This window comes from Vanessa cardui, chromosome Z (genome assembly GCF_905220365.1).
Source record: "Vanessa cardui chromosome Z, ilVanCard2.1, whole genome shotgun sequence".
Lineage (NCBI taxonomy): Eukaryota > Metazoa > Arthropoda > Insecta > Lepidoptera > Nymphalidae > Vanessa > Vanessa cardui.
The window spans coordinates 10,795,250-10,812,512 of NC_061154.1; the positions used below are offsets into that span (position 1 = coordinate 10,795,250).

At 31.0% G+C, this 17,263-nt stretch overlaps 2 protein-coding genes and 1 long non-coding RNA gene across 4 annotated transcripts in view; 1 reads left to right on the forward strand and 2 right to left on the reverse strand.

Annotated features, from left to right (window-relative positions):
• The window catches only part of LOC124543086 (dendritic arbor reduction protein 1-like), a 55,275-nt gene that overhangs the window by 9,204 nt on the left and 28,808 nt on the right, over positions 1-17,263 (forward strand). The window lies entirely within an intron of this gene.
• LOC124543088 lies at positions 1,217-4,607 on the reverse strand. 2 transcript variants are annotated; one of them, XR_006967430.1, is made up of 4 exons: positions 4,565-4,607; positions 4,236-4,481; positions 3,503-3,654; positions 1,217-1,254 (listed from the first exon to the last, which is right to left on the reverse strand). It is a non-coding gene; the product is annotated as an uncharacterized LOC124543088 (long non-coding RNA). The 2 variants fall into 2 exon arrangements; XR_006967429.1 differs by lacking the exon at positions 1,217-1,254 and having other exon boundaries at positions 3,328-3,654; positions 4,330-4,481.
• On the reverse strand, positions 7,888-9,965 carry LOC124543085 (sodium- and chloride-dependent neutral and basic amino acid transporter B(0+)-like). Its single transcript, XM_047121121.1, has one exon. It carries the CDS (start codon positions 9,918-9,920, stop codon positions 8,157-8,159), a length of 1,764 nt encoding a protein of 587 aa, XP_046977077.1. The 5' UTR covers positions 9,921-9,965; the 3' UTR covers positions 7,888-8,156.

Here is a 17,263-nt window from a genome sequence, read left to right on the forward strand (position 1 = left end):
AATGGACTGTAAACTGTATCGCATATGTATGTATTGTTTTATGACGTAAGCATTAAATGGTATTACTAAGACATAGAAAACATATTATCCATCGATAATGCTAAAATCCGCGAATGTAGTATATCAGTAATGGTGTTCAAATAACGATTTACGACAGTGTAAACGTACTTATGAATCGCTGGAAACTTATCATGATATCAGTAAGTAAACTAAAGGAAACCTCTTTACTTTGAATTTATCTTTTCAGTTTTGTGAGCTAAGTGTACGTTTTTTTTTAAATGTATACAAATCGAACGCTCGTTTTACGGTTTCGATATTTAAATATTTTTATTTAAATGCTATCTATAGTTGCAATTTATACCGGAAGCTTTTGCATGTTATATCACATAATAATTGAAATTATGTTACCTTGTATCGATAAACATTTTTTTAGCATACATTTCGATGTTCCATAGATTGCATTAGGTAATAAAATATTACATATAAATATTGAACTAATAATAAAACGATATCGAATATTAATAAAAACATAAGTGAAACGACAAACAATAATTGTTTCACATTTTTATTACTACTACAATATTTAACTCGCATAAAATATAATCACCTTGATTAGTGATCCCGAAAAGCAAGCTTTTAGACAATGAAATATAAAATATCTAATGTTCATCATAATTTAGTTTAACTGCTCGCTAACGAGATAGTATTTCGACTTCTTCAGGACTCATAACTTATGAAAACACATCATTTTTTAGTGAATGACTCATTAACTTCAAGCCTATTACTTTTTATTGCTGTTTTAGAAAACCGTTGTTCTTTTATAGAGACTATTATACTTATATCGATTATAGCAAAACATTTTTATAGGCTGTTGTAATCTATAGATTTCTAAATGGACGACATGATGCTGAGTGGTTACAGTCCCACAGGCCTCGACCCTCGCCATCGTCAATGTACATGGGCTCACTCAACTTAATCTGACAATATCGTTACTGTTTGGTGGTAAAAATATAGTAAGAAGATGTGATCTACCGAGACGAACTTACCACGTATTATTGAGTGTATCTATTATTTTAATAATAATAATTGTAATTTTTGTAACATTTTCGTCATTCTTGAAATCATCATCAGCCCGTACCCGTCCACTGCTGGACATAGGCCTCTCCAAGTGCACGCCACTGTGGTCTTTCTCCTGCTACTCGCATCCAGCTTCTGCCTGCCGCCTTGCGTAAATCGTCACTCCACCGTGGCATTCTTGAAATAATAATACATTAAAAAATAATGCTCGAATTTTCAAGTACAAGGCAATTAGAAGAGTTTATTATGAAAGAAAAATAAAATTACGAAAGTACCTCTTTTCGACCGAGTGAAATATGTATTGCATGTACGAAAATTAAAAAAAACGTATGTATCCCTTATTAATAATTGAATTCACTATAAAACATACTTATTTACTCACCGAACTTTATTTAATAATTTCAAATAAAGTCACATGAAATTTTATAGAATATATTTATAAAAATCTAACAAAATACATTTACCTTCAATACATATTATAATGTAAATAAAAATACCCCTTATTTCTACTACAATTAACTGTTACAAATGAAGAAGCGTTATTGCAATAAGTTTTATATATGTATATATAAATCATACATATTGCTGTTAAATATTTTGCACAAGATAGTTTTTGTTAACGTCATGTTTAGGTTAAAAAAGAACCTCATTTATTTTATAATCAGTTTTTTGTTGAAATTAACTTGTACTCGCGTTCTAGACTTCAGAATTTATATATCGATATCGGACAATCAGACGCAATATATTAAGTGCTACCTGCGCATACCAATAAAAAACGCAACGAATTATTAATTTATACATAAATGCGCCACGCTTTCTATACGATTATATAGTCCACTATTGCTAGTACGTCATATACTATCTTGTTATATTATTATTTTGTAATAATACACATTTGACATGTCAATTGATAATATTTATTAATCAATAATCATAAATTCTATCAATGTTTCAATTTGGTTTGATTCTTTCGCTTTTAATTTGTTAGTTAATCAAATTATATCAACTTGTCTAAACCCAGGCTACCTGAGATAACATATAAAATAACAATTATTAAACCATTGATAACATTTTATATGTCTCCTATGATTAATGATGCACGAAACAAACACATTACAATAATTATCGATCGCTGTTGGTTAATAGCTAACTGTGAACCGTGTAACCAGTATGGAATTAATTAATAATTTGATTGAAAGTATGCTGCGATCACAATAAATGTTATTAATTTAATTGCCACAAAAAGTATATACGTTTAATTTAAGTATCGATGCCAACATTGTTATAAACATATCAGTCAAAATGCAATGCTGTAACTTATAAATATTTAATATAAGTCTTCGATAATTTTACATATTAAAAAAAACCTTAATTCGACCTTATCAAGAAAACTCGGTGTATATTATATTGCTAGTACCGAAATATATAATTAATCCGGTCAGTACAAAATCTAGGTTAGGGCGACGCGACCCAAAATCTTTGTCGTACGATAAGTGCGAGAGAGACAGCACTAGGTGACCTAGAGAAGCAGGTTGGGAATCCGGAAGGTACGAAGAAACCGGCTCCACGATGCATTTTTCCATTCAATGGAAAGCTCTGCTCTTTACTTCGCAAACCGTTGATTTTTTTCGATACTACGCTGACACGATAAAAGAAAGGTTCTTGTCTTAACTCACAGCCATCAATATTCGTAATTTGTTAATTAATTTTATAATCTGTTAAATAATTTTGTTATGTAAATACGGAAATGGTGAGACTAAGAAATGATAAACTGTTTATTTTTTATTGTAAATGATGAAAGACGAATTTTTCGCTCACTTTTTATTGTAATTTAACGAAATTTACATTAGTATTTATATTATTGCTACATGTACATAAAAATCCATAAGAAATCATAAATACCTACTCACTCATAAGTACAAAATCAATCTTATTTAACTTCTTCTAACCCTTCAATGAAATGTTTATCTCTTTTTCTCATTGACGATAATATTATCGATAAATGGATACTGGGGACAGTTACAGAAATTATTTGTAAAAATATTAGCAAAGTACTATTATCAGTTATTTTTATTTCATTGACAATTTACATTTTTAATTACTTTCAGACCTTTGACTTTGCCTTTTCGTAGTTACGCTAGCTCATAGCTCTCAGAATTTAAGTAGGTACATACAATCATTTGACTGCAAAAATTGGCCTCAGTGTTAAAATGTACACAACGTCCGTTACTATTAAAGGGAATCATTAAAATCGTTTCATAAACAAAACCTTTGTACCGGAACATACACACATAATAATATATATACAAGAATTGAGAACATTCGTTTTAGAAGTCGCTTAAACAACATTATAAAATGCAGTCAGTTTATTCGTTTAATTGAATAATGATTGAATTATCTATCTCGACCTCGTACGTCCTATTACCTGTAAAAGGCAGGAAAATGTCATCCGAAGGGCTGGTCCGTTTGCGCGAGCGAGTCGTCATGTCGAACGGTTGCTTTCTACCCCGCGGCTGCGGCCCCTTCTTACATTCCAAGCTCGCGGCAAATCGCGGCCTCAGCGTATGACACTGAATGCTGTGGAACTCATAACAATGAAATTTTCTTTTCTATTTCTTAGTTGAAATTGCGTTAATATCGATCGTTGAATACGTCGAAACAAAAAAAAAATACGTGAACCGATGCACTAAACTAGTGTAAGACAGTGTAGAGAACTAATGTAAAAGCTTAGATCGTTATTTTGAAAGTAATATTGAATTTAGCAACAACGAATACTAAAATACTAATATTTTAAGTTTTAAAAATACTAAATAATTATGTCGAAGTTTTCATGTTTCCTTTCTTGTCCCAGTTAAAAGTGTCATCGACTTAGTATGTTATTTGCGTTGGTTATCTCTTATTGACACATTCAAACAACTTATCGGTCGACGAGTTTCAAAAACGACGCTTAGAGCTTGGTGTCAGTCTGGTCGAAATAAATATTATTAAAAAAATATGTTCGAAATTTACACAAATAATATTATTATGTAATACATATAACCGTTTATGAAAGAACATCTGTAAACTTTACTCGTTAAAAGTATGTACTGGAATCATTAATAAACATATTTATGAATTAACGTTGAAATGACAAAAAATATACAAATAAGTTTACTTACATTCAATTTGATGATTATTTGAATATGATGGGAGTGAGTTGTAGCTTCAACATTTCCTTAATACCTATTTAGAGTTTTGTTTAACAAAACGCACCGTTATGGCAGCGTGACGTCAGTGAGACGGTGGCGAGGCTGCGGAGCAACGCGGGGCACGCGGCCGCGGGGCGGGGCACCTGCGCGCGCGCCGTCGAAAGTGATCAGAGTTGTAGACCACGCAATTTGCAGAAACGGCACAGCCCGCGTATACTATACATGTATTAAAACATACATTATTTATATTACCTTCACATTGCAAGCAACGGGTTCGTTTTAAATTAACTAATACTAACAAAACTGGTGCACTTATGTGTATTTGGTATAATTCAATAATGCCTGTATGATTTATTGATAAAAATAATGTTTTGCGATTTATCTTACCCTTAGCGCGATACACTATCGAAAACATAATTCGTTTATGACTTTAAGACTCTAGATATTATATTACTGTTGACAATATGCAATGACACTTCTGTTTGTGTATTGTAGTCGAATGCGATCGAATGTTGGTCATGCGGACTGCGGAATAGGACAGGTTAACGTGCCCGATAAACACACCATCGTAATTCCATTCAAGTTTTTAAAGCCTTTTTAGTCGCTGCCCTGAAACGAATAATTCAACGTACTGATATGGATGCTTTGTCTTAGAGTTAAAATGTATTGTGCAATGCTGTCTGCTTGCTTTTAGCTAAGTGTTCATGTCATGGTGGCGATAGCACTAAATTAGTACGGACGGTATTTCCAAATATGTGATAGAACGATTGACAATGACGACATTTTATTCAAACTAAACAAACTAAGCCAGTTTGAGAAAGCCTTCCATGGAGCAAAGGGAGACTTACACCTCTTCTGCTTTTGAGGAGCAGGTTAGAAGCTTCCTTCACCATGATGCTCCAATTGATGGATGACGGACATGATGATAGATTTTATTAAGACACATGCAGGTTTTAAACCATATATTTTCCACGAACGACCAGCTTGCCCGTGCTTTTATTAAAACTCTTCTTTTAATATTTAGGTATTCACACAGTAACTCATTTGACAACTTTGCATTAAAAAAAAATGCATAATTAGACTAATTATTATTTAAAAGAAACGGAATCGGAAAAATATGAAAATATTTCACGGATAATTTTAATACACATCAAAGAAAATTCCAAAGAAAAGTATTCGAAACATGTTTATTATTATCGATGACGATTTAAATTCTTATAAAATGTATGTAACTTAACAGACATATCCATAAGCTGCATGCATTAAATATTTATTTTAGCAACAGTGAGTCATTTTTTATGAATGAAAATATAAATAAACTTTTTGTTTAAATTGTGCGCTGGTCATATTGACTTTAATTTACAAATTGTTTTTTGTTTTATTTTTATTAACAAAGGGTGAGTGAATCCGTTACTCTTCACAAAAAAATCATGCATATATATATTTCGAAAATGAAGTGACACATTTTACTTTAGAGATCGGGTGTTGTAAGTGGCAACAGTAAGCGGCAGAGTTGTCGTGACAATGGTTGGAATTCACGCAGAGATGTCGGTGGCGGAGCGCGGCCGTAGAGTCGGTTCTAGCGCCGGGTCAAACATTCTAATGTATGACGCAATGCCACAACTGGATTTGCACTCGTCTTACTGATACTGTATGTTAATCGCCTTTTGGACAATCTAAACTTACCGCGTTTAAACTTGCGCTAATATTTCAATGTCAATTTTATTTTATCTCATCAGTACCGGCTCTTATTAATGTAATATGTACATTAAACAATTTGTCTCTATAAAAAGCAGTGAGATAAATTTATTTTTTATATACTTAAATTGTCGTGCGCATACCGTTAATAAACTTCACATACCTACTTTATATCCGATGAACGACGATTACGTAGAACATTTAATATAATTATCTCAGTGTTCAACGAAATTTTGTTAAATAAGCAGGCACGCGAAGTATGGCTTCCTTAGATGGTTGTTACTTTGAACTTTTGAAAACATAACTGCTTATATGGTATGTAAGATTCAATTTTAACTTAAGCGCTAAAAGACGTTTGCAAATCACACATGGTAGTCAAATCTTCAGTTTAACAGTCTTTATGAACGGTATATAAAGAAATAATAACCTTGCGTAATTTTTTACATAATTATAGCAATCAAATTGACATTAAAATACAGTCAACACATAAAAAGTGCGAGGATATAGCATTAGATAAATGTACGTGTCTATGGCAATCTGACGCGAATATGGTAATTATTTTATAAATATGCAAAAAATGCAGTGAAATAAGTACTATCCGTTTAATTTTAACACATTACATAAATAACTATTAAAATGTCTAAGTTCATCTACCGTCCCAGAAAGTGCTTGAAATAAAAAGTGGCTTAAGAGATTTGTTATGAACAGTCGAAATATTTTGTCGAAATACTTTTCTATTGAATAGAATATAATATAATAAATAACATTTGCAGAACGATGTAATGTCAAAGATTGACTTATCTACAAGATTAATAGGTAAAAGGTTTGCAAATAAAAAGAATTGATATTTTTCTATTGTATCACACATGTAGGCGTTTTTATTTCGACATTTTTTTAATAGTCATAGTATGTCTTTAAATATGTTTTAATATCCACGTATTTAACATACATATAGAGACTGAATGAGTTGTATAATTGAAACGTAAACAGTTAGAATAGTTTAGCATCCATCGATGCATACATAAGCAATATTATATCATCATCTTGTAAGAAGAGTCAGTGCATACGTTTCGTAGCAAAAGCTCTCGTGTGTATCTCACGTTACTGCGGTATCGTGCAGTGAGCAGACAGCTTGGCGCGCCACTTTTTTTTAAATAAACCTATTTCTTTTCAACAAACGTCAGATGACTGAGTAGGCGGCTGTCGAGGCGGAAACTGTTGACTTTCTTTTTTATAGCCTCCAAGAACATAACGCGAACATCAAAGTATTTTAATGTTTTATACTGTACTGTATGCGTTTAATCGAAAATGACAGCTTCGATGGTGCTTATTCAACAATTTCTTAAACTTACCATAGAACAACTAACAAAACATGACCATCTCAGAGAATACGAATTTATAGGAATGTTTTAAACATTTAACAATAATAAAATACGAATATAATTTTAACTTGAGGACAAAACGTTAAATTAAAAAAAAAAACTTGAATGAAAAACAACTTTTAATAGTATTAAAGTTAATGTATTGTCACAATATTTTTAGCGATGAATCACATGACTTCTCAAATTACGTAATAGCTAATACTAGTTTAATTTAATATAATATAGGTAGCATATCATTATATTATAATCGGATGAGTCACAAATATATAGCTCACGTGGAGTCATATAATTCGAGTTTTCGACACAGGTTATTGGCTTTCTATGGGTTTCGTTTAAAATGTTATTGAAATAATAATTTACAAGTATCAATTTCACGATTGATTTTAATGGGTAATTCACCAAATCATTATGCGTTATACTCATGTCATCTAGTGTAATCTTTAGTCTCAGCCTCCTTAAAACTTATGTTAATAAAATTAATGGTCACTCAAATTTTATTTTATTTAACAGAAATAATTATAACATCGTTTAGTTTTGAAAATAAATAACTCACTTTTAACAAAAGGAATTTACTATTTATCCAAAACAAATATTCCATATCAGCGGATATTGAATCATAAAGTATGAAGTAGTTTTGTTGAAATACGTTTTGTTTTAATAGACCGTCTCTCTATGATATACTATTTTACTTTTATATTTTTCATACAAATACTATTAATAAATCATATAAAAATATGACTCACTATCAATGATTTCTTAGCGAAGCATAAAAACGACTCATTAATTTTATTTTAAACGTCAATCGTTCCGTCTATCGATAGCATACTCTCTTGTTAGCGTTTTTTTGCCTTGCCATGATACCAGCTTGAAGGCTATACTGACGATAAATGTATTCCTTAGTCATGGCTTGCGCGGAAAACATAGCTCTACTCCTCTGCAATAGATCGTCAGTGGGACCCCACGAAGGATCCAGTGATAAATATTTGACTGCTTTATTTTTACAAGCAGCATACAATATCCTTATAATAAAAACAAATATCAGAAAGCTTACTATGAATAATAGTACATAAGTAGCATAAATAAAATTTGACGCGGTCACCACTTGATAGTATACCTCGGTAACAAACGCATATATCAAAAACATAATGGATAATATCCATGAAACTTTGATACAGTTTTTTGGTTTTATACCGAGCATAAAATGAACATCTTCGGCAAATTTATTTATGCCATACCAAATTAGGAATACTAAACATTCCAATATAGCAAGAAATGTTGAAAATATACTGATATACCGTCGGAAACTCAAAGCTACGACGTTGACACCATTATAACTTAAAAAAGGAATTGTAATTATAAACATGAACACAACAGAACAAAATGTCGTTAACCCTGGATACTTACTAAGTTTAGGACTTCTTTTGAATATTACTTCAATTATATTAAAAAATAACATTACACTCGTACAAATACCTAAAGTGGCATTACAACTGAACATAACAATTAGATAAAAAGTTTTATCTTCATATAGATATAAAAGTCTAGGAAACTTTTCGAAATTTAGTGTCATAGGAGTCTTGATTATAGCCAAAGTTTGGACACCGTATTCAAACGCATAGGGACAGGTCATCATTGCTATGGTGAAAACAAACATAATCGAAAATACTGTAGTAAAAAACACTGCTATTACCATGTCTGAGAAGCAAGGGTTTCGAAATGACGTACTTGATGACAAAGTCAATACAACTCCTGTACCAATGTTCAAGTTGAATACTATTTGATGTATAAGGTTTGACAGACGAAATCTCTTTTTAAAATTAGCAAAGTCTAAATCCAACGCTTCTTCAAATTTTACCACCAATCCTTTCTGTCGCATTGATCCTATTAATAATATCATAAGTGCCAGCATTGGATAAACTGCAAATCCACCAACAAACCACTTCAACGATTTTGATCTTTTGAAACAGCCAATATACACGAAGAAACAGATTAAACCTGATGCGAGGCATACTTTCCAAGCAATCTTATAGCCAGCATTATCAGGTCTCACTAAATTATGCCTCCAATATTCATATTCTGGAAATGTTTTGTAAAGATTATCACAGTAAGGGAATAAGTTTTGATATTTAATACAATCTTGATTAACAGTATAATTAGTAACTAGACTGTTACAAAATTTTGAGCTCCACGATCCACATGTATAAAACGGCACTGGACTCTCGAAGCTTATTAAAAAGTAATGTATCAAGAAGGAAGTGACAATGTGGTTGAAAATAAGAATGGCCACTTGCCACAACACAACTATGTAGCCAATATAAGAGAAACATGGACGGATCTTCCAAGCGTCGACACAGTCTCGAGTTGTAAACTGGCCAACTACAGATTCCATGTAAAGTATAGGAATACCCATAAATACGTAGAAAACTGTTAGAAATATGGTGTATCCAAATGTTCCTTGCAGGAGTGCATTGCTTGGTATACTATTTACATTTGACGTTCCTATGAACTGACAGATGAGCACCATAATGTAGACTTTTCTTGAGCTCCACTGATTTTCTCCTTCCTCGTTTAACATTTTTGAATAATTAAATTTAAATATATGTTTCAGCACCACTTATATTATGATTTATCTAAATTTGTCAAATAAATCCGGAGCCAACGCGTTTACTAAATGTTAATGTTAATATCACTTCTAGATTCCAAATAAATCTTTCGCGAGATCTCGATGTGTAGTTTTTACATTACTTTTTGTCCTTTACAAAAGATTATGTCAATTGATAAGTGAACCTGTCAAGACCCACATATGTATTTTTATATCATACTGTTGCTAATAATTCTTAAAGATACGGATCAAAAATATTAATAATATAATCTATTGTGTATTCGATGCGATCTGCATCATCGATCTGTAGATACGTGACATTTCAAATTTTTGCCACAATTCGATGTTCTCCACAAACGAATTAGTTGATGGATTTGCAAATTATCATTATCGCAGTTAGTAATTTTCAGTATTAAAGTTTCATACAAATTTGTACTTTTCAATATATGATAAAACATATAACCTATTGCTGTATTACGTGCTGTTCAAATCTACAGTTCAATTAGGAGATATTATGCCATCAGCTTTTAATTTTTCTTAATTCATACGAAATATTCTTACTTAAAATAATGCATTTTAGTTTTCGTAACGTCAATCTGTTGCTCAAATTAAAACAGTTAAGCCCAAAATACAAGAATATACATCCACTTCTTAACATACATTCAAGAGAATCATTTGATGCGCAGTCTCATGTTTTATATTCTATGCATATATCTGTTCATCAACGTCATTTTAATTTATATTAGAAGCTATTCTATATCATACTTATTCGGTCATGTACAAAAAATCAGTTATTTTAATCTGTATGTCTATATGCTTTCATTGATTTAAATCCGCACTACTAATCTCATCGAAGATCAATACGATTCGATTCAACCATTCGTTGATCGACCGGTATCGAAAGATTACAAAAATTATAATATTCATTCACATTTTGAAATCTTAGAATTTTAACTAGATATTTAACCTGTGAATTAGATTTTTTCTTGAGCAACGGCAAATTTGCTTGAAATGAAGAGTATTTTACAAGATGTTATGTCATACGCTCTGAAACAATGGCTATTATCGCAAAATGTTAGAGCATTTCTTAATTCTATCGCCTCATGCTTACAACTTGTATCTCCTTTTGTATGCAGGTAATTTTGTTTATAAATCCGCCTAACGAGATGAATCGGCCAATTGATGTTATATATTCAGTACCGTTCATAGAATGTATTCCTGAAAAAAAATGAACATTTTTGGAATTTTTTTCATTTTACCAAAAGTGGGTTTGTCCTATGTTCTACCAATAAGTTTTTATTTATTGAAGGATGCTTTGCTATACCATCAGTTATGACTATTATAAATTTATAAAATATCAAAAATAAAAATAAATTTAATTTATGAGTCGATTCTTTATTGAAAAATGACATATTCAAAACAAGATTATTAATATAATATTAAAATATCGAAATAAAAAGAAAGAAAACATTATTTAATATTTATAATTAATTATTCTTTCAAAATATAGTTTCCATCGACATCTCAGGAGATTAATTTCAAACTTAGTATAAAAACGAACAAATTAGATGCATAACAAATAGTGATATTGCGACTAGTCGCAGCGAATTCGTAGGCTAGCAAGGCAGGTGTCTGCCGTGTAATGAAATTGCAATTGATAAACGGCCCGCAGTTTCACTTTATACGTTTAGATACTACCAGGACCCGTTCTTGTTATGTTTCCACAAGGCTTTCTTGTTTCACACTCGTCGCGTCGTGTGATCCAACACTATACCTAACGTTTGTGATTTAAGTTAATTCAATGCATTCGAACGGTATAACGTGACATAATTCATAAAAGTGACAATGCATTAAAACCGTAAACTTATATATTTCTTATTCAATCAAGTAAAGTCATTGTGAAATATGGAAAACAAAAATACGTATAACATTATCTTGATTTGTTTTATTTTTCTCTGAAACATTACTAGTTTTCAATGATTTACAGAAAATTCGAAGTAATTTTCGATGTGTTATCGGCGAAAAATATGCATCTTCTATTTAGTTTAACGTTTTATCTATTTGTATTATCTAATCAATATTTCTGCAACGTACCGCAGTTTCAAAAGATAAAGTGAAAAATATACTATTTTGGCAACCCCACCTTTATTTGTTGACCCACATACGATTTTACTGCAATTATATTATTTGACAGTTATTAATGATACCTAGCACTTAAAAATTGGATAAATAACACATTTAATTCCCTTTTTACTAAATATCTTTTGATAATCATTTTGTTTGTTTGTTTAGAAATAATATGTAGGTACCTACATAGTTCGTCCGTAGAGTGCATAAATCTTCGATATACGAACTAATAGCAAAATTAAATATCATTGTAATATTCAGGCCTAAAATATAATAAACTTATGCATTTTAGAAAGGAAGTATATAGATGTGACTACTGTAATGTTGATTAACAAACTTCTTCTATTAACATATTTAAGTATGCCTTAGCACGACTTACACATTGTTTAAATCGTTGTATGTGCCTTTATATGCGTATTAATATATAGTATAAACATATTTCTTACAAGCAAAATCGTTGCAAATCGTTATCGCGCTTGACCAAACATTATATTATATACTAAAACCTTTTCTGAAACGCGCTTTATATTATACGTCTTGTGTGTTGCTTTAATAAAAGTGGTGCTTCAAAAAACCTTATTCGTTATTATATATTATCAAAATATTAGCAAGTAAAGTCGGCTCTGTTCACTATGCTATATATTGCTGAATGCAATGTTTATCATTTTATCGTGATTCGCTAGTGTGACGACGACACTTGCCAGATTACACATTCTATAGTGTAAAATCATGCGTACACATTTTCAAACGTTTTATTGAATCATAAACAATCCGTGATGAAAATTTTGCATTTTTTTACATAAATGAACATATCTTAAATGATACTAGTCATCTAGAAGATGTGTACCCGATGTGAAAATAAATCCATTACATAAATGTAAATAAAAGTACTTTAAAAATATGTAGGTAGAAAAGAGTTTCTAAAGTGGATACTTGTCGCAATAAGTGTGGCCGTTACATTTTCTGTAATTTCCGTATAATCGTAGTACGTTCTTGTAGGCAAACGGTGTCGTGTTATCAGACGGTGTATCTTGAACAAACAGCTCGGTTGGGACCACAGCGGCTCGCTATTGATTTTGACTGATTACAGGCTACAAGTGCCCGTTATTTAATCTACGTTTACGGTTCTGACATTCAAGGGCAAATACAGGTCTTGACATTTAAGATTTACTTACCTAAGTTATTACACATTGAAACAAATGCATAAGTAATGTATCGTTGAAATCTGTAATAATTCTACTTCTGTAATAATCTGACTTAAAGTATCTAAAATCGAGTCCATAAAATAATATTATATTTTTTGGATTCAAACTATTCAATTGTTTCAAGCAAAAACAAGATTGGTTTAAAACATCGACTAATAGAACGCAAAGAAATATCTTCTTCGCATTTTCATTTTTTAATTAATGAGTTTGAACTTTTAATACATTAATTTCATGTCAATAAGGTTTGAGTCGAAACAATCGCCAGCTGTGTGAATTGTTTATATAACAGTATTTAATAGAATTAATATTATTGTTAGATAACACAACACAAATGATTAACAACAATGAGGTGAAATACCGACAATCTCAGAACAGAATATCGAAATCGTGACTTTAAGGTAACGCATTTAAAATAAACTTTAAGTAGAATTATTACAGTCTCATTTGCATTATCCGCTTATCTCGGCAACATTTCACTGTCGATAGCGCTATCCCTCTCTGCTATTGGAGGCGTGATTCGCCATTACAAATGGAATTACGTAGCGTAGCTTTGTAAAATATATCCGTCCTGGTCTATCATTGTAGCGACCCTTGACCTAATGGATCGATTTAGTGAATGTGGCTAGTTTGTTGTACGAATCGATTAGTAATTCAGATTAACCAGATCGCTAATGGACGGCACGAGTCAGCACAAGAACCTGATATGAGCTACTCAAAAATTGCTGTTAAATACAACGCGAAATAAAAACACAAATTTATTAATAATATATATTCAAATTATAATAATAATAATCTAAGAGACTAACACCTAAATTTACATCCGATTACTATTTAACATAACTATAATAACATAAAGGATATTGATAACAAGACTAAAAATGTAAATGGTAATTTTACTGCCTTCTTTTTAACATTTAAAATAATGAGGATCTCCTTCGAGATTTAAGCAAAATTAAAAAATCAGTTACTGAATTCCCACTTGGTTCCCACCTTTTCCCTCTTTTTTCTCAAAAGAAGGGCTGCACAAAGATCTTTCTCCAGATGAGGGTTAGCAGCGTTTTAAACAACGCCGCTGATGCGGTTTGTCGGAAAAACGTGTAGCAGCGGCACCTAACACGCAACGCAAATCACATCAAAATCGAATAAAATTATTGATATATTGAATTGAAAATTGTCGATAAAATAAAAGATTTTCTTAATAATAAACCGTAAGAACTGCAATTTATTTTTAAAGCAATTATTTAAAATTTCTGCCTTATTAAAACCGCATTGAATTAATTCATGAATAGACATTAAATATCGTGAACTTTTCTTTAACAATGTTTGGGAGCAAAAATTGAGCCCTGTGTTAGCGAGGAAGGCTCGACTTCTTCCGACCAAAAAATATCATCATGGCATTCGATTATTTTCACATTATATTTATAGATAAATTGTGTACTGAAATCTACGATAATACGTAATCCATTCTTTCTATATTGTATGTATTTGGGAATGTCATAGCCGAATGAAATCACATTTCAATTTGTTTCTGAAATTAATACAATCAGACATACAGTCAGATACTGTGTGATATTTTAATTTAATTTAAATTTAAATAAAATTTATGAGAAAATAATCCGAAAAAATGAAACTAATTAGACAATACACAAATTATTTAATAATGTTTTCATTAAAAATTAAACAATATTTAGTAACAATGAAAAAGGTTAATTGAAAGATAATTATGCAATTCATGAATTAAGATTCTTTAATAGGGAAGGAATTAAACACATTTATAACTAAAATTAAAATGTCTACCCTGGCAATTATAAACATTCTAATGATTGAACTAAAATTTATCTATTTCGCAAATAAATAATAATTATTAAGGTAATACTCAAATGTATATTTGTTTCTTCTAAAATCATAACGGAAGCTTGCTTGTGCGAGTATAAATCACGAGAAAGACACGCATGGCTTATCTCATCATGCTTCCGCGTCCCGGCAGTTAAGATTACTTACTCTGATCAAAATAAGCCTTTGTTATTAAGATTAACAAATTATTCCCTTCACTGAGTTGTTTAAAAACGTTAGAAAATTATAATATTATTCCTACAGAAGTCTTAGACAAACTGTCAAAAACGTGAAATGAGGAATGCAAGTTAAAACAAAAATACAATTATAAATTATTGTTATTGTGGAATACACTTTTGTGTTTAGAGTTATATCATTATTTATAATCTTTAAACATGTAATTCTCCTGTAAGTGTGTATGACTATGGGCTCCTCCTTAAACGCTAGACAGTTTTTGATGAAATTTTGGTTCGTGGTGGTGGGTATATTTTTGAAATATTTAATTGATTTCACCGGAAGTATCAATATGGATTGTTCCTGCTGATTTTTTTAATTAATAGAATAACGCATAAGAAGTCATTTTCGATCTATCAAAAGAAACGTTTTTATTTAGTGTTTCATCTGATTTACGTTAATTTTCATCGAAAGTTCATTTGAGAAAATTAAGCCCTTTGGGACATTTATTTTTTAAACATGCTCTATAGGCTACAGAATTTCAATATACAACAGACAATTGTGCTGTTTATTGAAAGAATTCCGTACCCTAAGGAATCGCTCGTCAGTGGGTTTCAATATGAAAAATCTAAATTTTGTCCTCAAAGATATCAGCCAGGTAGATACAGGTCTATTTGACTTCACTGTAAAGCTAAAATAAAGTCAAACGAAAGGCCAATATTACTGAATGCAAAACACAGATTGGCATATCTCGATGCGTAGAGGTACATAAGTGAACAAAAATTAAAAAGCCACCATAATAAACGTAATCGGCATCCAAACCAGCGACACCGCGTGTGAAATAATGTCATGCGTAAAATGAATATGTGCGTGGAGTTGGATTCGGGCTCATATGCAATTATGACTAACTCAAAAGCATGGCCGTGAAGTGCTCTCAATCCATGCGGGTATCACTGGATTTCCAACTCTCTTAAAATGCAATAGACTAATTACAACGAGAGCACTGTTTCATCTAATGTTGATACAGAATTTAGAACTTGATTTGAGTTTTTTTTTGTCAAAGCTGTTTGGTTGTTTCTCACAAAGTCTTGAAAATCTCGTCTAAAACTAGGATGAATTTATAAACAACAAGGGAGAATATATTATTGCAATTCGTTGATAATTTATGTTAAAAATATTTTACAAATTAAACGTCATAATATAATATGTATAACCAATTCTATTTATAAGCTTTTTTTAATTCAATTTTATTTTTTTATAGTTCACCTGTCACAGCCAAGTAGTCAAAACACTAAAGCATTAAAGTCTGCAGTTTTAATACCTATTAACACTGGCAGCCAATATTCTTTTATGTCCTATAAGAGTGAAATACGATCATTGTGGGTCATGTACAACATTATTGGATCAATTTAAATCGATCCTCATACATAAGATATTTATATATTTAAAACGATCCTTACGTAATAATTTTCTATAGCTACCTACTAATCATTGATTAATTTAATTGGTATGATTCGAAGTAATCTGTGTTCAATCAATATATTATATATTTTATTATCATTAAATTTATAATTATAAAAATAACAACTAACCAAAAGATTGTCCTTTGAACTCTGTAGGACACTGACAATATTGCTTTTTGGAACCGCGAGGCAAAATCTTGAGAATTTCAGGGGTCAATGATTAATAGAAATGTTTTTTTTTTTTGTATAATATCCCAATTATATTGTATATTTAGTTTAGAATCGTCTTATATTCAAATAAAAACACGTCAATCTATAAAATATTCGAGTGTAATATAACCGAGTCACAGAAATTATGAGCCGTTGTGGATTCGACTAACGTTGACTATTATCTTTTCGATGACAAATGAGCTCAAACCTCTGCATACAATCGGGATAACAATCACACAAAGGCTTCATGTGACCTGAAATGGAATTGCATTTACATTGCTGCGTTTGATGATCCGCTAGAACA

Excerpts from the sequence above, each read along its gene's own strand:
- LOC124543085 (XM_047121121.1), bottom strand. The coding sequence starts at position 9,920 with ATGTTAAACGAGGAAGGAGAAAATCAGTGGAGCTCAAGAAAAGTCTAC.